Source organism: Cyclopterus lumpus, chromosome 6 (genome assembly GCF_009769545.1).
Source record: "Cyclopterus lumpus isolate fCycLum1 chromosome 6, fCycLum1.pri, whole genome shotgun sequence".
Classification (NCBI taxonomy): domain Eukaryota; kingdom Metazoa; phylum Chordata; class Actinopteri; order Perciformes; family Cyclopteridae; genus Cyclopterus; species Cyclopterus lumpus.
The window spans coordinates 17095657-17120124 of record NC_046971.1 but is presented as its reverse complement, the minus strand read 5'-3'; the positions used below and the strand labels follow the sequence as shown (position 1 = coordinate 17120124).

General features: G+C 42.8%; 1 protein-coding gene across 4 annotated transcripts in view; it reads right to left on the bottom strand.

The window, feature by feature from the left end:
• brsk2a (BR serine/threonine kinase 2a) overlaps positions 1-24468 on the bottom strand; it is a 145096-nt gene that overhangs the window by 13660 nt on the left and 106968 nt on the right. For 2 of the 4 annotated variants that reach the window (XM_034535774.1, XM_034535773.1), the window contains exons 5-12: positions 17017-17133; positions 12898-12931; positions 12717-12785; positions 11098-11244; positions 7518-7549; positions 5388-5552; positions 4070-4167; positions 3046-3196 (exon numbers count right to left, since the gene is read on the bottom strand). In XM_034535774.1, coding sequence (XP_034391665.1) covers positions 3046-3196; positions 4070-4167; positions 5388-5552; positions 7518-7549; positions 11098-11244; positions 12717-12785; positions 12898-12931; positions 17017-17133 — 813 coding nt within the window. Of the gene's footprint in view, positions 1-2722; positions 2789-3033; positions 3197-4069; positions 4168-5387; positions 5553-7517; positions 7550-11097; positions 11245-12716; positions 12786-12897; positions 12932-17016; positions 17134-24468 lie in introns of all 4 variants that reach the window. The other 2 variants (XM_034535771.1, XM_034535772.1) reach the window with 2 other exon arrangements.

Below are 24468 nucleotides of genomic sequence, written 5' to 3'. Positions count from 1 at the left end.
CCTTTTCTTGAGCCCTGAGGACTGCATTAATATTCACAGCTCAGCATCTCAAATTGCTAAATGTAGTAAGACCCCTGATGTAGACATCGGTGGTAAAGGTGCTTTATTTGTGCTCATTTGAGCCTGTTAAATAAATTAGAGTCAATAATTAGCATGAGAGCCTGACTTATTAAGACTGCTCCGACTAACCCAACACATTCAAACTGCATGAAGCAACTAGAGCAGATCCGTAAAGAGAAAAAAAAAAAAATCAATTGATATTCTCTTCTTCACACTGCAGCACTTTTCCATATTTCATTTACATATCATTAACCTCCCTTCATTTCTCCTGGCATGTTGTTAAGATTTAAAATTAAATCAGTGGGATTTCTTGGGCTTTGAGTTTGGCTTAACATGTCTTTTTATAAGACTTTTGGGTATATAAAGTAGGAAGTGGACATTTGCGTGAGAATGTCTCCATGTGCGCTTCTCTGAAACGTGGCTACTGCAGCATTCATCCCAAATCTTTTTAATTATACTTCACAGAAGCAGTCAAATCATCAATCACATGTATGAAAATGCAGTCGGGGCATTCGATCGGATTATTACTGCCTACACAAGATATGTGAGGCAGTAGGGGTTGAGGTTCAGGCATTTTTTCGTTGTGTAATTTTAGATAAAACCGTTTCTCCCCCTCTTCCATCATTTGCGCTGGTGGAAATGTATCCTGTCAAAACACGTTTCAAAGTCAGTCCTCCCTCTGACACCCTCTGATCTGAAGTTCTACGAATCTTCTGTGCTGTCCACAAAAGTTTGCTGTCGGGGAAAGATAAGGTTAGGTTCAGAGAAAGTCAGTCAAATCATTGGACGTTATTCTGCTACGCGTGTGCTTCCACGACGCCATCGCACGCACGCACATGATCAAACAAAGCGCACACAAGGATGCCATAAAAAAGGCAAAAAGTTACACAGAGGCTTTGTTACCAACATCTTTTTCCCCAGCTGATCCCACTGATCAGCTGGGGAGCTGTGAATTGCAGTGTGTGTGTGTCTGTGTGTGTGTGCGTGTGTGTGTGTGTGTGGAGAGGGAGAGATTTGATTTGATTTGGAGGCGGATGGGTTGTGGTAGAGGACTCCCCCCCACCTCAAACCCACTGATAGGAAGCCAGACAGAAAAACTAGCAGCATTTCTACATTAGCATAGCAATTCCATACAAACAGAGGAAGGGGGGGGGGGCGTTTTGGACTAAAGGTCAGCTGCACACAAGGAACCACAGCAGAGGGGGGGGGGGGAGAGGGAGAGAGAGAGAGAGACAGAGTAAGGGGAGCCCCTCAATTAAATTTGGGTGGAGGACTAAAAACAAACACACTTATTTAAAGTAGCATGAGGAAAGATGCAGAGGAGCTTTTCAAATGACTGCAGCTGCTGATGTATGTAGGATCCACACAACCCTATTTCATGTGCTGCCATCAGTATTGAGATTGTTATAAGTAAACTTAAAGGTCCTGCTTCAAGTACAAGTTAAAAACTGTTTTTTCAGTGCCCTTTACGATGTTTGCCATTCAGCAGTGTGTGATCTTTGAACTGGTGTTTTCCATTTTGGAAAGTGCTTTTAATGCTCCATAAAGTCATTGTAAACCAGCCTGTTTTAAAATGATTGCCTTGGCTGAAACGGATGAGCCAGAGCGAAGGGCAAGAAGGTAGCTTCTGAACTAATACAACCTTTAAATGAAGACGAAATAAGACTTGGATTGCCTAAAGGGATAAAGGAGCGGAGAAGAGGCGATGGAACAAGGAGATGAATGTTAAAGTGAAATTCAGAAGCACCAGAGAACACGAAGAATGAAGCGTGTGTTTAGAAACTTGTGGCTTCCCCCAGTGAAATGAGGTGGGACATAAATTCTTGATATTTTGTTGTTGGCAAAGGGCTATGGGGAGGAGTTATTAATGCATCTGACATTTGGATGAATATTCAATTTTATAACTGCATTTTTTTTTTTTTTTAATCTATAAAATATATGCTCTCGCTGCCTCTGCATTTACGTCCCATGCCTCAGAAAGCTTTTTGCAGCACTCTGCCAATCTGCCTATCATTAGGCAGATCAGGTTATCACCCCCTCCGATTCAATATTACCCGCTGTCACAAATGTCACTGCCTCTGAGCCGAAATATGTCGTGTGATGATATATTGCTTGTTGAAATAAGATGGGGGAAATAGATTTTAAATCAGTCTGCTGTGCCTTGTGGGGGTGTCGTTCTGGCTCGACTTCCCCCATTTCTAAAATAGAGAAATGGAGAAATGTTCGGCATCCAGAGAAAGTGGGACACAGTATGGGAGAACTGATTATCAATGCATTCAGATTATGAAAAGAGGAGATAATTGAGCTAACACCAACAAATTCAGGTTGTAGATATGAAGGCTCCGACTTTCAAATGCGCCGTCTTGCTCCATTTGAAAAATGAAGTCAATTGAGAGAGTCGAGTCAAATTTGAGCAACTGCCATCCCAAAACTGTTGACTCTGTTAGACCCAGCTTCTTTCATGTTGAAGAGGAGTTATTGATTTAATAAAATAGAGTTGTGAAGCCGCCACATGCAACATATTTCACCATTTAAAACGAAGCATCCTTTTAACAGAAAGCGCCGCTGCATCTTTCTGCTGCCGTGGAATGTCTCCTTGCATGGGGGCGTGACACAGAGCAAGAGGAGGTGAACGAGTGAGGGGTGAGTGGCAGGTGAATACCTTTCTTCTTTGCTGCATTTTGTACTGACGTCAGGAATATCCAAGCTTTTACTGTACACTGATTGACTACAGTGAGACAGGAGACAAAGCGAGCAGAGCGTCAGTCTCTGTTGATGTGTGTCACTTTATGTTGGACAAGAGAGAAACGTACTTTCAGATCTTCTGTATGTTTGCACAAATGGAAGAAGTGACAATAAAGCTGACTTTGACACCAAAGGGCTGCAAGTTCCTCCACACACACACACGCAAAGCTACTGCATGTCTATCTGCATTTGTTCATTAAAAAAATTGTATAGACTTTTTCTGTTCACCTCCATGCGTACCTCTGTCCATGCTGTGTCATGTCGATAGCCCTCCTTGCCGGTACGGGCGAGCCTCCGTCTGTGACACTGAGGACCTCCATGGACTTTCTCTCTGGTCTCCTCTTGCCATGACGGTTCAACATGGGAGAGTCCACACGCTTCTTTGGGGGATCTGTGCGAATCGGTGAAAGGGATGGACTCAGAACACAACTTAAACCGACGTCTCTGCCCGTTAATGCGTGTGTTTCTAAGCAATGAGCCTTTTGGTGCGTCGCATGTGTGTGTGAGCGTTTGAATGATGTTTGGATCGGATCACATTGGCATGTTAACTAATAATGAATAAGGAATGGTTTCCTCCCAGACCTTGAATTAATGGCCACTGTATTGACTGTATCACAGTCACTGAAGAGGGAGTCTATTAATCAAAATGTCGGTATCTACCAGCACACATACACATGCAACACACACACATTTGCGCATCACACGCCTCCTATCGCAATGCTTGTGTTGTCAGAAAATAACCCTGGCAGAAGTCTAAGTAGAGCATCTTTCTGTGGGTGGAAATCTGTGCTGCGCTGTGGTGTACGAATGGAAGAATACCTTTTTTTGACGAGTTCATATCTGAACAAAAGCAGTCGCAGCTGACAGTTATTCAAATTTGGCCAATTGACACCTTCTATTTCTGCTACTATATTTCATTTTGTTTGCTTGTTTATATTCAACAAACGGAAAAACAACATTCCTGCTGGAGAGCAAATCCACCACTACTGGAGGTGATCCAATTTCTTCTGAACGAGGCAAACATTGCAGAACGCTTCAGATACTAGAAGCATTCATGAGTTACCTTTTTGAAGTCCTTATTATCTAAATGGGCTTGCTTTGTCTGTTCAACGACTAGATGAAAAGCCATTCAAAGTTGAAGAAATTAGTCACAGGTATGTGTTTACTGATTTTCTATGCTCTTTTCTCGAATAGTTGTTTGATAAATCATATTCTATTGCGTTACATTCTTTATCTGCACTCGTCTCTCCGGTCCAAGCCTCACCAATCTCGTTGCGAGGGGGTAGGTTCTGGTCCTCCTGACTGGGATACCTTTCCTTACGGTCCAGTAACAGGACGTAGATCATCTTTTCTTGGTTGTCACTGCAAAGCGGAGACAATAAAAAGTCTACTGAGACATATGGAAAAGAAAACACAATGGATTTGAACATACTGGGATACTTCAAACACAAACATGTAAAGATTACATCTGTATACATACGTGCAAAAAACAGACATTAAGCCGGAATAACTATCACTATGATTAACATCCTTTAATCTTTTTAGATTCTTTCTGGAACTGCCACTAAAAAGCTTCCACCATTAAAATAAAGTTGTACAGCTCATTAAGCCATACTATAATATTCTGCATATATTTGTCAGGATAAATCACCATATGCAGAGTTTATGAAAGTTTCAAAACATTATGAGTTCATCCTTTACTTTCTCTGTAAATCAGGAAGCCAAATATCTTTAGCCTAGAGAGCTCTCTATGCAAAAGGCCCGGGGACTGGTCGTCTGTAATAAAGACAGATTGGAAAGCAGTAGGAGGCAAAGAGATAAGGACTTGCAACTTCAGCTAAAATGAACCAGGGGAAGGGAGATAGAGACCACAGATTTTTCCCCAGTCCAGCACTATTATGAGATGCTCCCGGGAGAAAAGAGGCAAACGGAAGAGATGGTGAGCAGAAAGTGAGTAATGCTCATTTATTTAGTATTAAATTAAAGAGGCCGGGAAAATGTAAAACAAGAGAAAGAGGAGATACAAGAGCAAAGCCAATGAAACTACATCTGTATGCCCATATTAATAACAATACCAAACAAGTGTATAATACACTGCAGGGCAAGATTATTCTGAATAATTGCATATTCACATGAGCAAAACCATATGTGTGATCTAAACATAAACAATGGGACCCAGCGGTTTGTTCCTGGTGCACGCCAGGATCAGCTTGGGGGGGAATGTGTCTAGTGGCAAGCTGTGTAAGTGCTGTTGGATAACAGTTGAGTGATCTATAGCTACTGACATCTAAAGTGACAGCCTCAAAGGATTTCACAAGAGCTGGGAAAAACCAAGGCCGCCTGTGTACACGGACGCCACATAACCGCCCTTCCACCGAAGTACCACCACACAGCCCCATCATCTTCTCCCCGTCTTCAGCTGCTTTTATTCGTTTCCCTTTTTCAACACACTGTTGCACCTTTTTGACCCGTCCTCAATTTTCCTCTCATCACTCACACCTTTTCATTCACCAAAGCACACCTCCGATCTTCTTCATCCCACCTCTTTCCCATCCCTCCCTTTAGCCCCTCCAGTCACTCACTCATCCGAGAGCAGGTCTTTCAGCAGTTTGTTTTTGTCTCTGAAGCAGCCGAGGGAGTGCATGCTGTCCAATACGTCCGGGTCGATGTCATCTGCAGAGGGCAGGCTGCGGATGGTCACCTTCCTGGGCACGGGCTGCTCTGGCTCTGGTTCATTCTTCCCCCCGCTGGGAATGCAGAGAAATCGCAACACAATTAAGGATACTGTCAGCCTTTATTATCCCTACTACTGTAAGTTTGGCTACATTGACAAACACTGTTTTATACAGCTTACATTAGAGGTAATATGACTCTCACTTGGCAGATTTAGAGGTTTAATAAGTATGTGTGGTAAACCGAATATGTAGCGTGTGAAGTGATTGTTTGCCTCTTGGTTTGGAAGTTGGTCTCATTATGACCAAGGTTTTACATTATGAAACTGTCATAGTCGCGTATTTTCCCAAGGTGTAGTCATTATGCATGAAAGCTTCAGGGTGAACAGGGGTCATCGTGCTCGAGAAGATGCAGACAGACATCGAGTTGCTGGTATGATTTGCAATCTCTCTCGTCTCCTCCTGGCTTGTTTTCCAAACTTAGTTTCATCATTATCCCTTCCTTCTTCCCAGACACTCTCCTAGTTATGTCACTTTTCTTTGTCTCTCTTTTGTCTTTCTGTATCTAGGGAGATCAATATCAGGACTTTCTTCTTCTTTGGGATTTAAAATGGAAGGCTAATCCACACTGACACTACTATTTTTGAGAGTTTCTGGAACATTTTACATGTCAGATTCATCTTCAATATCTACAAATACACCAATACACACAGATAGAGTAATGAAAAATTACAATGTGTACACGTTTGACATGAGCATAACGAGTCACCCACTTTAAACTAAGTTGGCAGTTTATTTGATACAAAAACAAATGCAGTCTACTTCAACAGCCCCGCAGCCTACATTATTAAGGTTCAATTTAGTTTATTACAGTTTTCTAAGGGTGTTGACTACTCATTTAATAAGTATTGTAATACAAATGTAGTGATTCTAGCTCTGTGTGCCTAATCATCTGGGGACTGAGTGCATGTTTGTCTACTGGCCATCATCATTAGACCGTTTGGCCTTTCAGCACCAATGCTCTGCCCAGCTGCAGATTGTTAGGAAGCTCACCAACTAATACAACTAATTAACAAACAATAGGTGTGGATGGCCTTATATTTAATTTGTAGAAAAAAAAGAATTTCAGCTTGTATGATTTCATCATGTTTATTTGTCACCCAGCATTGACAGTCAAGCTGCTTCTGGGTAAAAGTCAATGCCACATTTGAAAGAGAAAACCTTCCCGTCTCATTCATCCATTGAGCCGGTCACTTGGCCTGCCTGCCATGCGGGGAGGGACAGCCTGGCAACTTCCTCACTGGCAACAAGTACATTACGCTAGTCTTCCTTTGCAGCTCTTCTCTTGTATCCTCATGCTTCTTTTATCTGTCTCGCTGTCTGTTTGCATGATCTTTCAGTTCACGACAGAAACCATAACTCAACCCCGTCTCAGGGCTTACGTCATCATTTATCTTTGCTCTTGCAAGGTGATGAATCTTTGAAATCCTTTAAGAAATATTATTTAGTTACAACTTCTAAACGTAGCTAATCTAATTATTAGAGGGAGGATATTAACATTTACAAACACCAATTAGTGTAACTGTATGTTATGTACACAAATAAAAACATTTATGATTTCGTTCCCCATTAAAAAACCTTGCGACTGAACATAATTAATGATGAGCTGTACCAAACATGTTCTCAAAAGATTTATGTTAGCTTGAAAAGGTGGGGGACTCTGTATGAAAATTAAACGAAGGGTACACTGAGGTTATGTGGGTTTCTCCTCCACCACATCCTCGCTTGTTCCCTCTCCCCTACTCCCTGTTCAGTTGACCATATGCTGCACATCCTCTTTCATGCACTACCAATCTACCCCCACATCCCAGAGAGTGGAGTCATGCCCTGCTCAAATATGCTCCCGTGTACAGGGCTGCAACTCAAAGCCATTTATCATGTGGTTGCTCCCCTAAGGTCTACGACCCCTGCAGAATAGGCTAAGGGAGGGGAGGGGAGGAGAGGAGGGTATTAAAAGGAAGGAAAGACAAGCATACTTACATATACCATGTGTGCTTCTGGATCTGTTCTAACTGTAAAACATGACAGAAGAAATGGCAGGTCAGTACACAAACAGCATTCAATTTGAATAATGATATCATCCTTTTGGTACAAAGACAATAATTCAATTAAATCATTGAGGAAAGATTTGAATACACAGACAATTCTATCTTTTGCCCGTGTGTAGAGATGTTTGGTGCAGAACGGCTTCATTGAACCCTGAGCTAACTGGCTGGAAACACAATAGAACAATATGGCCAGATTGAATGGTGGAAGTAAATAATTAGGCCTTCAAATATTAATACTGCCAATGGGAAAAAAAAGTATTGAGAAAAAAAGAGGGGTGCAGCATGAGTATGACAGAGAGGAGGTACCACTGAGCTATAAACAGAGAACACTATCTTCCTCACACAGACTGCTGACCCTGCCAAGCCCTCTGGTCTAAAGGGAATCTCCCATTCTCATCGTCTTCCCTCCTCTCTTACGCACACAAACACGCTCACTCTCTCAACACTACGCTTGTCATCACACTTTTAATGTCAATTAAATGTGTGAAAAAAGCAGAAAAAGACATAAACAGTGAGCAACAGGGCAACAAGGGAAGATGTCTGTTAGAACGACACCACAGTGTTTCAACTGCCCACAGAGGAAAACAGGATCAATGTCACTGTCGGGACTTTCTAATTTGCTCATGCTGTTGTTGTGGAACCATGGGAGATACAGATAGCAGCTCTAATTGTTGTCACTTATTCAGAGGTAGTTCTTGGGTATGTGTCTCCATCAATGTCTCAATGTTGCCACCATCCCAGAGGATTCACCTCAGTGCTTCAGCACTGATGAATGCCTTCATGTGATATTAGTTCAATCACAGAGAAGGCCAGGCTTCCTTTACTGACTATAGGTACATCTTCTGTGAGGTCACGGTATTGACGGAGACACCCTGCCTGTCAGATACAGGCCAGTGGGTGACCTACTCCTACCCCCACTTTTATTAAAGGCCTGGAGGCAAGAGACTGATATCACACGCAGGGTTGAAAGTGATGTGGTTTGAAATTCGTTATCACGTCAATCAGTCTCTGGATGTGACAGTACCAATTCCAGCTGCTTTCACTCAAGCAGAGGGGAATGCTGCTGTAACCGTGGTGTTGCTGGGTATGAGTATGCGTGTGTTCAGGTATGTTTATATCTGTGGGCTGCATCAACAATATTTGCAGGGTTGCATCTCCAGGGGAGACACACCTTCAGTTCGGGGAGATGTGGTAACAAGTATTCAGCCAGGGGTCTGAACCAGGGAGGACTGCCTCGACTCCCTGCCCGATCAGGACAGTTTGAAAGGAGACGACGACAGGATTTAATCCTATAAACCAACCTTCAAAAACATATACGCACGCTGCACCTTCAACGTCATGTTGGACTGAGAGCGGACAAGAGTGACTCACGATCGCTTCTGGAGATACAACAAGTGGTATAACAAGACATGACGGGCCAGGGCTCCCTGTTCAGCATGCTCAGTTCAACAGATATCTCAGCAACACAATGCACAGACGTCATTGACATAACGTCAACGTTGTAACATCTTCACAGTCTGTTGATAATGTAAGTTCATTTTCTTTATATCTTAAACTAAAATGCTGTCCATGTCTTACACATTGCACCTTTCCGGCTCACTTAGTTAATAATTGACCCACTTCTTTCTTATTCTGTAACTCCAAAATTTGTTTTGATGTTCCAACACCTTAGAATTTGAGTCTATCATACCACTAAACCTCCATACAACTAAACCTCCTAAAAAGTAAGCAGCCACGCTCAGCACAGGAGCAGCAACAGCTGTCTCGGCAGCCTCCAACTCTGGTGGAATTCACGTGATTAACAACAGAGTCATTTCTCAGTGACACACAAAAAACACACACACTTCCTTTATTTTCATTCCAACAACCTCTGCACTTCACCTGTTCCGTCCACATGAATAAATTATATTCCTGTGATGAAGTGCTTTTTAATATTATAAGCTACCAATCCACTCCATTGGCCAGAGATCACCAGGACGCAGATCTTTCCAGGGTGACGGTGCTCATGTCAGTACCGAAGATGAGACTGTGTTAAGGCGGCTGGCCCTGTCGCCTATGGGGCCCCCAGACTACACAGACAGGAAATGCAGAAAGGCTTTTATTGGGCTAAGCTCCTTAAGCCTGGATACGTGCCCCCCCACTCAAGACTCTGAGGAGCCTTGGCTTTGTGTGTGTACTTGTATGAATCTATTAGCAAAATGTAATTAACCGGAGGTGCCAATAGACATACTGAAACACAGCCAGTAGTTGTGGTCCGATTACCTTATCGATTAGATTCAACAAGCAACATCATTATGAAAAATAATCCATACCAAAAGAATGGCATGCTCCTAATGATGTCACCCCCCCCCCCCCCCCTGGGTGTATCTGTCTTGTCTCTGACTGGACTCTCCAAAAACGCTCAATCTAACATGGCTATTTGACATTCTGTGAGGTTACAGCACATCCCCAGAGCTCTGTTAGGAGACCCCGTGCACGGGAGGGGGGCTGTGAAGGGAGCATATTTTCTCCCAGAAGCACAGTCTGTGTGTAAGCCTTTGTCGAGGACAGCGCTGGAGGCTACTGGACATATCTGGTGGATCTCAGGGTGACCTGTGGTCATCAGACAGAGAGAACACAAAAATACAGCATATAGTGTACATACAGCATATCAAAGAGCTAGGGTCTTTCAAGTCAATGTTTTGACATTGCTGTTTATCTGAAGGGCTGTACCTTAAATATGTAACCTCTCCCACAAATGAGCACCTCTTTCTATGTAGATTTTGTTTTGTTTTTGTTTGATTTTGTCTTTGTTCTTTTTTCTGGCGTCTTTAACATTCCTGTTATGTCACGTCATTCTGACACTGTAAAAGATGACTACGGCATGGATAAATCGAGCATCAGCATCCACTTCAGGTTGGTGTCACCACATTTGCTTTCAGGCAAGTGCATGAAAACGGTTTTGTTTACTGCACTGATTAAAAAGAACACATGGAGAGCCTGGAGGGGGGTGCATATAGTATGTGTTTAAAACTGTGGGGGTATTATTTTTGAGCATGTGTGCAGAAACAGTAAGCTGAGAGAGCATGTCTGTATCTCTGCACGTCATCTGAATGTGAAATGCAGGACAAAGGGCAGCAACGTCTCCGTGTGAAGTCTGTGCTTTTTGAGATCTCTGGCCACTTTCATTATTTACATTTCCCTTTGTCCACCTCTCTCTCGACCACTTCCTGACTCTATGCCCTTCACATCCCTCTGTTTTCGCAAAACAGTGCAGAGGGAGAGCACACAAAACGGCAGTTCACACCCTACACTTGGAGAAGAACTCAAACAGAATCAGGGAGGAGGCGAGACAAATATTTGAAAACCGTTGTCTAAAAAAGCAATGCATGTTATAGGATGAAGGTTTCAATTAATCGAAACGAAGGAGCCAAGCTTAAAGCATGAAAAACAGCCACAGAACAAAAGCTCACAAAAATATGTGAACATCATCATAACGGTGTGTTTTTATCCAGTCTCTTAATTAAACTGACCGTTAGTCTTTTGATGGCATCCACTTCAATCATGCCACGGAGGAGGTTCTGACAGTCTGGAGGGATGAAATGTGGCATGTGGAACACTCCCAACTTCACCTTCTCGAGCAGATTCCTCAGGTTGTCGTCATCAAACGGCAGGGCACCCTGGAGAGATGTGGGCAAAAAAGCAGAGTGAGAACAGGGAAAAAAGAATGGAAGGGCTGAAGATGAACAAAAGTAGAGACAAAAAAACAGTTTGCACTAGTTTTAATGGCAGCATTAGAACAGAAAATAAGCCTTCACCCGATCGAGGGCAGAGAAAAAAAAGAATGACTAACAAGGCACGCTAGAGGAAAGAAAACCATATTTTAAGTCTAAATCCTGCACAACTTGAAGAAAGGGCGTGCTTTCTCAACTTGTTCAACTCTCCAATTAGAGCATTCTGCCCTCAGCCACAATGAAACATAAAAAATAAACAGCGGTAAGCTAAACGCGGGGCTTTTTCCAATAATTACCCAGCGTTCTCTTTTACTTTGTTCATTTAGCATTCTCTCATCAGAGTCATTTATCAGAGCGCGCTGACACCTCACAGATGTGGCTGTTTGATGAATGACAACCTCCACCACAAGACAAGATGGAGGGGGAGAGTCAGGAAAAGGGTGAGAAATGAAGAGAGGTTTAGAGAAATAAGGGGGGCAGGCTTGGGGAACAGATGATCTGAGCGCAGCCTAACTGCTGGAGAGGATGCGTGTCTCCCACAATCAGACAAATGGTTATCTCGCGGCTAGACAACAAGACGAAACGGGAGAAAGACAAAAATCATCTGTAGTCAAACTGCGTCGGGTAGAAACTTTTGTTTGGAGCAAGAGAAGTATGGTCACAATGGAGACAACATTAGGCTTACGCAACACAAGAGTACATGGGAGACTGTCCTTAATATACTAAAACACACACACACACACACACACCAAAAGAAACTAAGTGAGAGAGAAAGTGGCCAAAACATAGACAAATACACAGGGCCTGTGGCCAAAAGTCGCCCTGTCAGCGTTGATATTTATTTTGGGCTGTCTTTCAGTTTTGCTGTATGAATTATTCATGGAGCAGAAGTGTGTAGGAACTACAATACAGCTGTTGATGAAACAAAGCTTCAGGGCTGCATGGCTGGGGAACCACAGGCATAATGTAGCTGAAGAATAGACCTGATTATGGATACAGCATCTGCATGTGGTCACAGGATAATGACTACAAAGATGCCTCTATTCTCTGATCTTCTGTTGCGCGCGAATTTCAGCTTGAGGGCGTTTCTGCAACATTTTTCTAGACCTTCTAAATGATACAATTTTCAATTTAACTTCCTGAACCCTGAGTTTCTGGTTGAGGCTCCGTGGCGGCTTCAAGCTCCCCCCATCTTCCCATCCCATAATTACAGTGAGGTCAACAGCCGGAGTACCAAAGTCACCAGGCTCACTTGCTCTCATCCTTTGATCCACTACAGGTGTTAGAAAGGTTGGACATACTGCTCAGCTATGAAGGCAAGGTAGCACTTTATGGTGGATTTTTGTTATGTCATTTTTCTCTGGAGAATTTTAAACTGTGTGTCACCATCAGTTAGTAGAGAACGAGCTGACACTCACCACCAACAGGGCAAAAAGAATGACCCCACAGCTCCAGACGTCTGCTTTCCTCCCGTCATACTTCTCTCCCTAAGGACACAAGAGTGTTTGTGAGCGGGTTATAGGGCCGAGTGTTAGAGTTGGTTCAAATAAGAGGATGCACTATGAAAAGAAGCTAAAAACAGGATGACAAATGACTCACCCTGATGACCTCTGGACAGGCGTAGTGTGGAGATCTGTTGGGAAAACAGAAACACAATTACCATAAAGGAAATAACATTCTAGGTTATTTTCTATTTGTACTACTGTACTGAAAAGTACCCCAGGGTTTATACAATCACAACACAACAAACAGTCACACACACCACCTGGGTAAAAAAAGTGAAAAGACCAATTTAGGCAGACAATACATGTCTCAAATGAACATAGATCAAGATGTGCTTTAGGAGTTTAGACATCCTGAGGGTGTTTGGATGTCCTCCCGCTTGCTCACTCAAGGGCATCCTCTCCCAGCAGACAGTGAACAGACCCACTAATCTTTACAGCACCTGGATGGGCTGACAGTAAACCCAATGACTAGATTGACACATCAATATCGTATGAAGATTTATGGAGCTACCTTGCAACGGCTACTCCAAAAGCCACTGGTTAGCAGAGGATACTTGTCATTCTATACATACAGTGGTACTTTTCCAGTGTTTTGACATTTCCAGATTGACAAATCCAGTCCCTTGAAATAAAATGAAACGGGTAATAATAATTGCTTTGCATCAATATAACATAAAAATAAAAAAAAACATTTGTTGTGTTTCTCTGATTTTGGGCAAGGCCTCCCATGTGATGGCAAACAGAAAGCAAATCAGGCACCTGTCTCGCCAAACCCCCTCAGCCTGATGATGTATCCCTCCTTCTCCCGCTCAGTCTAATCTAACACCAGGATATTTGGCTCTAATGAGAGACTATCGGAAGTCTGTAAACATGGCGCCCATTAGGTCTGTTGTCGTCTTGTGTACTCATGAATACCAACCCTGACGGCGCGGCTTCCTCTGGCTGTCAAAATACTGGCCGATAACAAACACACTGCCGCCTTGTCGACGGGAAGCTCAAACACGATGAGCCTATGCAAATACGGCCCTCCTGATTGCAAGTGTCATAGGGCATTATGCAGATGAGCGAGGAATGAAAAAGAAAAGAAAAAACAAGCCTGATATTTGCAGTAGTTATGCCTTGCGAGTCCCACCAGCACAACAGAAACAGCTGGAACAAGCGTGGATATACGTTAACTACCTGCAGGGGCTTTAGGTGGCAAGCACAGGGTGAAGGTAACGACTAGAAAGAAGCATCTGAGCTGAATCTTAATTTGCTAATACTAGTCAGCCATATAATCTACAGTATATGCTTTGATATACTCATCTCTCTTTCAGACTGTGACCATAATTATATGACTCACTTTCTATAGGTGTCCACATTTGTGAGCTTTTAAACCTTTCCATACTGAGACACTCGTCAATACGTGTCCATCTCTTCACTGTGGGACTCTTTTAAACTACCAAAGTCCTGTGGCAAGGACCCATGAGTATTCATGACCCTTCTTTCCTGTTGTGCTTTACCTATATTTAATGGCCTGACTTAACTAGAGTTGTAAATAAAGTTAATTTAATTGTAACCACATTAGAATTCCGGCCACAATAAAATTCCCATATGCCAGGAATTTGATATCATGATAAAAATCACATGCTGCTCCCACCAGGAGTTCATATTATAGACGGCTGCTCAGGATAAATCGAGAGCTGTAAGAGCCACTTCCCTTTGACCGGAGTGAAAAATGCAGTCTTTTGAAGAACAGTTGTGCATGGCTTGACGTAACATTAGTCTTTTCTTGATCATTTACGCTCTCGACATAACCTCACATAAAATGCTTCAACAAACAGTGCAGTGTTATTCTGAGGGCAACACATAGCAGTACAGTGAGTGGTTTGCCCTCCAGCACAACGACAGAAAACGCATTTTGTTAAGGACTTGCGTTTGTGGGTAAACTCAAATTATTAAAAAAAATGCACATACATTTATAGTAAAGGGCTTAACAGTGTTAGACTGTGTGCAGAGGTGTCAGGAACATGAGTTTACCTTAAGATGTTCCTTACAGCATACACAGAACATGGCCTACCGCTTGCAAGGAGACTATTATCATCATGAGCATGAGGCAGTGAAAGAATCGGCATCATCGGCACTGAGACTGATCTTTATGAAAGTTCATCTTTTCAAACTCGTGGCTGGGCTTGCGCAGACCGCGAGAGAGAGAGAGGTTGAACGCGTGTTCCTGGATTCACATGTTATGTGCCTGTCAATGTCTCTGCATCGTCTATACATGTGAATATGCCTGTGTGTATTAGTGCTCATGCTCGGAGGCTCCCCCTACTCTACCTTAGGTCTCATCTTCACTCGGCTCTGTTACCCATGTCAAATGGAATACATTTGTGTCACACGACTGCGTGGGGAGAGGGGGCCAGATAAATGTGTTTAATTTAAAAACTGTCATATCTACACTTGAGATGGGACAGTCAGAAGAGCATGAATAATCAACAACCACACATGCAGTGGATGGCACATTGTCATGCATAAGGCAAGACACACACACACGTGCACACTAATAGAGCAGCGTGCGGTGGTGGAGCCGAGATCGGAATGGAAACTGAACTTCTTTGCTCAGCTGTGTGTGGCCTGCATCTGTGCGTCTGTAAGATAGCCCTGTGTTCTCTCCAGCAACAAGTATGCGGGGGGACTAAGCAGATGCACTGCACCTGGATCAGATAGAAGCGTTGCTCAGAGTAGAAGCTGAATGCAATCAAATACAGACACAGTTGGTCTACTCTAGGATACTGCAAAAAAAGCTGAGTACGAGCTGTCGCATTCTGCCGCCTTTCTAGGAAAAGGAAACACTTCAGTGTGGTCATCGCAGCTGCAGAATGACTCAATCTTGCACATTTTACTTGCAGATAGCAGTGGACAGTGCTCTCAGTTGGCCCTGATCTCTACCGATGAGTCATGAGAGCTTAGACACCGCGCTGCTGCCGGAAAAATTATGCAACAGTTTCAACTGCTTGTTTGTGAGCATGCATGTGCGTGCGTGTGTATTATAGAAAGGGAGTCAGAGACAGACAGAGAGACAACCAAACACGCAGGACAAAGGGTCCTAGAGGTCAGGGAGGAACTAAGCCTTGCCAGAGCTGTGCGTTGGCAGGATTGCGTGTATGCAAGTGTGTGTAATTGCAGTTGCGGCTGATTTGAAGGTATAATCCCGATTGGGACAGATGTCACAGGGCCTCTCTATCTCACCGCCGTGCATGCAATGTCCTGTGTAACCACAGAGCAAAGATTCTCCTAGAGACATCCAGATCAAGAAAAAGAGCCCTTGGTTTACATCTCCTGGCCTATCCACACCACCACAGCATCTCTGGATTGATTTAAGTGTCCGTCACACGTTGTTCTCACTCAATCTACAAATGACTCTCATCAATATGTTTTTCTTGTGTGGCTTCTAGTGAAGCATAATCACCAGGGTTCTATATAAATCACAAAATCTCCTCCATTCTCTATGTTTTTTAAGTTGTAAACTATACCTTCAGGCGTATGATGAATAAGAATAAGAATTCGCTGTGCTTATGTGTTGACATCTCATTTCTAATGGGAATTCCAGGTGAGTGAGAAAATTAAACATGTTTTGTGCAGCAGTGAAATCTTCCTGTTAATCTATGCTGTCACTGAGTTTATGAACCAAGTACCCACAAGTAAACTATCATCAGCTGAGTTGTTTGTTTTATTGACAAATGCAACTGTGCACTGTTCACTACGCTTCAGGGTTAAAAAAAACCTCTGAAATAGATGACAATATTCAAAAGGGTTTGAAAGTGACTTATCCTGCAAGGGAATTCATTGCAGTCTCAAGGATTGCAGATCGATGGGTCTGGCGTGGTCAGGACATACAACTCAGCGTCAGATATGAGGAGAGAGAGCACTAATGTGTGGCCGTGGCCTTGGCCCTGCTCACAGCCAGATAGCACTCTCTGTGAGAGACACCAACAGTCTCTCCTCAAGAGATCAACATGGCACGATAACCGAGGCTTTGAGAACACGGCACCTCGCAGAGGGTTTGATGGCTCCGCTCATCATTCTCTATTGCTTCTCCATCTCCCTCTGTTACATACCGGCGACGCCACGTGCCCTTCAACTATGTCCTATTTCTCCCTTAAGGACATTTTTAGAATCATCGACATTTCAATTGCAGAGGACGGGAGTCACACATTGCATCTATATGACTTACCCGCAGCTGGTTTCCAGCAGACTGTCTCCAACCTGAAGAGAGGCCATGCCGAAGTCTGCTATCCTGATGTTGTTCTTTTCATCTAGCAACAGGTTCTCAGGCTTTAGATCCCTGTGGCTGAAAGATAGTGAGACAGAAACATAAAACAGTTAATGAAACATGAAATAGTTCATTTCAGGTTGAATCAACTAGTGCTACATAGTCAAACACCTGATGAGCCACTTCGAGGCACACAGCTGTGAACAACGCAGCATCTTAACCTGTTACTGAGCGCCCTCCTCCTCTCAGCAACACCTCTCTCTTTGATCGGTCCATGCTGAGGCTATGGGGCTCCCACCTCTGCGGTGGACTGGCACAAGGTGTGACAGCCCCCTGCTGTGTCCTTTTCCTTTTCCCTCCCTCTTTGCCCCTCATCCCCATCCTCTCATCTCCCTGACAGCCACCAGCAAACCGGGTGAGCAAAGGGGAGCCGGCCGCAGAGGTGATGTTCATTAGCTGCCATTCATTACCGCTAAGCACAGCGAGGGGGATAATATCCAGCGCACAGTCTCCCTTCTTTAAAAGGGGCTATTGAGAGGAAGATCTTTCCCATATCACGTACTCTGTTGCTGTGTCGGAGGTTAAAATCTCAATTTCGATGAGTGACTGTTCAAAAGCAAAGAAGTGTTAATGTTTTATCGGGAATTTCTTCGAGGTCGAGGGTTGTTTTACATCACACTGTGCATTTCTTGTGATATATCTATCAAGGCTGAAGGAAGCACAACGCATGTGTTCATACACTGATATCTTTCCATCCTTTGATACATCATCCTTAAATATGTGTATACTTGCTTACCCCCCTCTGCTTTTTGTAATCAGGGGGAGAGTTATAGAGCACCAGGGCTGTCAGCATGTCATGAACTAGACTTTCATCTCGTCTTTAGACTAATGATAGAAAGAGGAGAGGAACAATAGCTGGATGCGCCTGCCTTTGAAGAGTGCCTCATCACAATGGACGTTTAACCTTAGATGACATCAGCTGCTGTACAACTCATTTCCTGTTCTGAGGGATAAGCTGTCAACTGGTTTGTTATCACACTGGCAGTGTCTGTGATCCCTGCTATAATTGAAATAAAACACAGATAGCATCTAAAAAAGTTCTCCCCAGGCTAAAACCTTTATCAATTCACACAACCATCATTTGGCAGTGATATCAGCAGCTTGCAAGTTAGTCATTTAGCGAATCCTGTCAAAGCACACGAGGAAGGAACACACATGTACCTGCGTCAACATGCCTGATTAAGTAATGCTTAATAAAGCTGGTAAACATTTGAGACAACTGAAGTTTAAACATGACAGAAGGTCAAATTATAACTTTGTAGACACAAGGGCCAGAAGGAAGTTCCATCCATTTTCAATACCGCTTATCCTCATTAGGGTCGCGGGGGCGCTGGAGCCTATCCCAGCTGACATAGGGCGAAGGCAGGGGACACCCTGGACAGGCCGCCAGTCCATCGAGGGCAGAAGGAAGTTAAATAATTTAAGTTACAAAAAGCAGCAGCAATGGCAGCAGCGCTGATTGTGTCCAGTGTACAGGACCGTGTTTGCTATTGCCATCAGATAACCTAACATACTCATAGAACCTCAGTCCCAGAGTCATGAATATCTAAGTATTCTTAAACTATCAGCCTAGGATGCAATAATGCACACTAAATCTTTACCCAAAAGACTCACAATCATGGCATTAATATTGTGTAATCACAGGCCTATCACAAGTGAAACACGAAGAGCCGAACCACAAAAGACTGATCCACAAAAGAAGGAAGGTAACAGCGTATTTATCCACCGACAGCATCAAGGGGACAAATTGCCTCTGGATGCTTTATTGGTTGTCAGGACCCTGGTTTCCATAATAGGACATTAAACTGCCTCGCTGACACATTAGGCTGCACTTTGCGACTGTAATCTTGCACACACAGCAGGCCTTGCAGCAGGGAGAGCTCTGTGTTGCACTCATATGTCATACAGGAGGAGACGTCATTAAACAAATTCAACAGCTGCAATGGAGCTTAAATGGAAGTCTAGTTTTTTTACTTTCCAGAAAATTGGAAGCTGTGCACCACACGCAAGTCTTTTTTTTTTACTCTAAATGTCATGAATTAATGTTTTTTTTCCACAGGTGATTTGTGCAGGAAATTAAACAATATAAATGTTAGTGCTACACTCTGCAAATATCAAACAAAGGTACAGAACAGGAATAGTAAAAACAGCAAAGGAAGGTCACTATTTAAGGCTGACTTTTGTCATTCATCACGTTAGCATAACATTGTTTCTATGACATAGTTGTACCTGGATCTGTGGCGCACGCCTCACTATTCACTGTGCACTGCGCTCTTACGAGGCCGCTCAGTGTAATTTACAGGGCACACGTGCATATGTACATGCTGCCTGAACAAGGCGTGCACCCCAGTGGGGCTGTTAGACATGATTTTTTGCAATTTAACACCAAGCTCTTAATTGCCTGTGATCATTTGCACGTACCATGCTGATATGTTCTGTTTTACAGACGGTTGTAATGGGTCTGTCCTCTAGGGGCTCACATCCCTATAATATCCCCGACATATTTATGGTGATGAGCAGTTTTGTAACTAAATTCTCAAGCCCAAGGAAAATATACTTTTCCCAGTGACACATTTGACATTCACCATGTTTAATATTGCCTCTCGTTAAGCCATAACACGTTACGTGGCTATAATTAGCTAAATGAGAACACTTGAAACTAACACTAATGGCTCAAATGCATCTTTTTGACATTATCATGCCTAAAAAATAGCACACCTGTTTCTGCCTTTCCATGAAGTACTAGAGCTATCCTGGTACCATTATCGTTAGTTGAAGTGGGGTTTTTAACAATCGTTGGGAGCTGACATGCATCTATTTAGCCTCCAGCACACCTCTGTGTCATCCTCCGCTTTCCATCTTCCTTTTTTCTCTCTCAAACGTTCCAAGGCTTCTGTTGACCCAATTAGAAAGAGACCAAGCACATTCACTAAGAAGGCTTTAAGCTATTATTCCATCGCATTAGCAAAAGAGGACAACATTCTGACTGCTGCCTTAGATGTGCGAGGCACAATCGTTCATTAGCCAATGGGGTTAATTGTGTATTAAAATCAATAAAAGGATGAGAAAGATAAAGCTTACAGCAGGAGATTGGTCAAAGGATTTTTCTACTAGAATATAGTTGATGTATTTTTCTTTCTCAAAGTGGTAGTTAATACCACATTTAGAACACGATTTATTGAAGATACAGATACAAAAAAGTGGGTTCAAAGTTAGTTCAAATGGGTGAAACTGGTGCTCAAGTGTGGTCAGAGACAGTTACACACAAATTAAAGGTCTCTATTATCTTTGAGAAAGGGACATTTTGAACTTAATTTACTTAAAAAACAACAAGGACAGGACAGATTGTCGGCACATGTCCTTCACCACACTGCCCCACACAGTATTTGCATGTTAGCTACCATTCAGCGAATCATTGTTAAATAGCAAAAAAGCAACATATGTAACATATACCGTCTAGATGATGCTAATTTCCAGCAGTATTACGCACATTAAAAAGCCATTTGTGGTCACTAAAAAAGTGTCAACTGTCTAACATTGCCCATGCTCTCAATAGTGGCTGACTGTGTTATGTCAACTGATAACGACCCATAACATCAACAGAGATTTACTTTAAATGTGAATTGTAATCAGTCAATGAAAGCATCATTTCAGATGTTTGTTCCTTAAGTGCCAAAGTTGAAGCCATTGCTCCCATCATATTACCTTTGGTCACATTTGATCTCACATCCTCATCAAGGCCTTCGAAGTTCACTTGGAGAGCTACAGTACAGTACTTAATGCCTCTTCTCTTTATACTAGTGCCCTACACATTTCAGTAGTCTCCTCTAACATAATTTGCATTTAAACTGGATTAGAATTGAAAGGAAGGCACACAAGATTATCTTTTACACACAAGATGTGCACTCCAGTGACTGATTACAAGAGCATTCAATCTTGTGCCATCTGGTACACTTCTATCTATTCCTCTGGGATTTTGAGCAACACCGGGAAAGCAACGCATTGTTGCATCTAATGCAGTGAGCAAAACGTGGGATTAAAATGATGGCTAGTTTTGTTATAAATAAACTATTTGCTTTGTTGTGCCAAATCTGGGTGTGCAACCCAGCGTTTGCTTTTTATCCAGAAGAGTTTGACTGCGGAAAATAGGAAGAGCAGTGGACCTTCAAGGCATAAACAGACAAGCCATCAGAAAGGCATTGGAGTGAAGGAGTGGCATAGATATTAAAAACCCATAGCAACATCAGGCCTCCAATATAGATGGTGCATGGTGGTGCGGAAGTCCTCTTAAAATAGTCCATTGTGCCTGTCCAAATACTGTCAATACTATTTATTATTAAGTGCAGGAAAACTGATTCTTTTCGTCACCTTATTCTCATAATAAAGTACTTTCTTTATACACTTCCCCTTTCAACCCCAAGCCCATTACCCCTAAATCAAACATCCTAAACAAACCTACTACTTTTGGTCTCCCTCTTCCGGCTCCATTTTCCATACCCTCTTTACCCATCCCATTTCCATTTCTTTGTTCCATCTCCTCTCATCATCAACTTTCCTCCTCTCACCCAGCTACACCTCCACGCTTGCTCAAGGCATCAACTGTCTCTCCGCGGGAGAGGAAAAATATCAGAATTTTTATTTTTTTTAAAGACAAGGAGAGAAAAAAAAAAAGATGGCCATTCTGTGTTGTTAGCGGCCATCAGCCGTAATGATGATAGGCTATAAGTACAGGCTTTCTGCACAGAGGCAGACTGACAGTCAGACTGTCATCTGAGGAAACGTTCCTAAACATGTCAACAAACAGTCACAAACAGCCGCAAGGGCATGGAGCTGCTATTGATAGAGGCATGGACGCACGGAGGATGGAGAATGGTGGATGACACAGAGGCCAACAGGAACTGCATGCTGTAGAAAGAGAAAATGATGAGAAACAAAGAAAGTGTGTTGTGTGTGTGTGCGCGTTTCCATCCGCCTTTGTGCTAATACGAGGAGTTGGGCGCGTCGAGGTAAACAGCTAGTGGCAAGTTTCCATTCCAACGTTGCAGAAGGAAAGCACACAACAAGATGCCATAATTAGAAAAGCGTCAGTCAAACCTCAAACGATGGAAAACAAAGTGGAAATATTGCATCTACGTTTGTTTCATGTATTAATTTGAGGAAGGTTATAGCATCCTCGTCAGTCCACACACCTGTCGCTGTTTTCTTGTCTCATCGGTGGAGTAGAAGTTTGAGTGATAAATAAGTCACATGCTCCATGTACGGCATCATTTATCGTCTATGTCTGCACTTTGTAGCATTTGGTTTTTATTGGATTTCCTTTTTCACCACAGCCAAGTGTAAACATTGTTTAACTTTGAGTCTGAGGTTTCTACGGTTTTGTTAGTGCGCCAACTGAAAATGGAGTAAAAAACTGTTGAAGACAACACACCGAGTGAAAGGAAGTGAGACGGTGGCACACGGTTCGAGGCAGATCTGGATTCTGCTTCACTGTCTCCACTGATGTACCAATATTGATTTTACATGCCATTTGTGAATCAATGTGACAAAGAATACCTGGATTAAATTCAATTATTGTATTCACTAGTTTAGTCAAAAAATACCAAAATACAATACCAGATTGCAACTAACAGAAGCCTTCGTTTCGTAGAGCCAGTATTTGGTTTGTCTGTTAAGGGCTACTGTAGAAACATGGCCGCCAGCCCTGTAAAGAAGACCGGCTCCCCAATGTAGATACAAACAGCTCAGAAGAAATCAAAGTTATTAATATTCTATTCCACTTATGCCAATGTGTCCCCCATATATGCTACACACTGTTCCTTTAAGTATAATATATAAATAATTTAAAGAAAAATCAGCTAAATCCCAATATTTTTCACTATTCCAATATACAATTACATATGACGTGGTGGAAAAAAGGCTTTGTGGAGCTATGAGCAAGTGAGGATGTGGACAGAAGCTCTCCAGGCCCTTGGAAGAGAAAAATGCAGCCGCTAATGGCGGCGGGAGAGTGTGGGAGACACAGAGTGAGAGCGTAAATGTGGATATGGATGATTTGCATGATTATGCCACTGTGTGGGTTTAATGCGACTTCTGGACCAGATGTTTGTTTGTGCACTCGAAGGTGGCGGAAATAATCAGTGTCAGGGATAAAAGGGACTAAAGCTTTGGGCTTAAGGGACAGGGCTCTCTTCCAAGGTGCACTAGCAATCTGTGCCTTACTTGGTGGGATGATTGGAGACACTTTATGTGACAGATAATCGTTATATGTTACCTACACACATTCACTTTGTATTGAACGCACAGACATGGGGTTGTTAACTGGGTCACAAGGGGAAAGACTAAAGTCATTACTAAACCAACAGAGAAGGGGCGAGAAAGAGGACAGCGTGAGTTGTGGTCAGGGTGAAATCCTGCTTCTTATTGTGTGGATGGTTTGTAAGTGTGTTTGCTCATGCCAATACCAACATTGGTGAAAGAAAATATCTGCTTGTACACCATATGACAAAATGGTGTAATGGGAGCATCTGGACGAAATGGCCAGCGGGGACAGGGGTGTGTTTAGTGTCAAACCCCAGCTCGTGTGACATATTCTGAGTACAGTCTCACTGCGGCTTCAGAAACACTGAAAAAAACCAGAACAATATACCTCCATTGTTCACATGAGAATAGAGACATTGTGCATTAGGGTTATCACGGGAAATCAGAGCATACAGGGCTTTCTACGGTAAGTTCAAGTGAAGTAAACAGGTAATCAAATGTGTAGATGACGACAAATGCCAATTCACTTCTCATCTGTTCATATGGTTCAAGCGCTGGGTAAAAAGCACACAATCGTCATGTAAAGTGCACGAGGAAAAGCTTTTCTCTTCTCAATCATTCTGTCTCTGTAGGGCAGACTACCACATGGACTTCTCTGGAAAGTGTCTACTGTGTAGCACATGTGGATTTTGTTGAATGTCAAAACTGACTAGATGCAGCCGGAGCTGGTGTGGTGGATTCCCTCTGAGGTAAACAATGAAGTAAATTATCTGCATTATTATCCTCTATCTTTGGGACATCCACGTTGTTATTGTGGCCTTTGAACGCTTCAGTATGAGCAACAACTGTTTCCAAAGCAGCTTTAGGAGAGCTGGTCTGACCCTGACCTTTGACATTCCTGCAGAGGGATTGAAAGAGAAATGTTCACATGGATCAATAAACTATCATCATGTGGGTTGTGGCCTGTCAATTAGGCTCTCTCTGTATCTGAGTCATTGCAGATCTCACATTGGAATTGACTTTATTAATATTATCCAAACACAAGACATTTCTTAGTGAGGGGGTGTTGAGTTGTAGTGGATTTTATATATACTT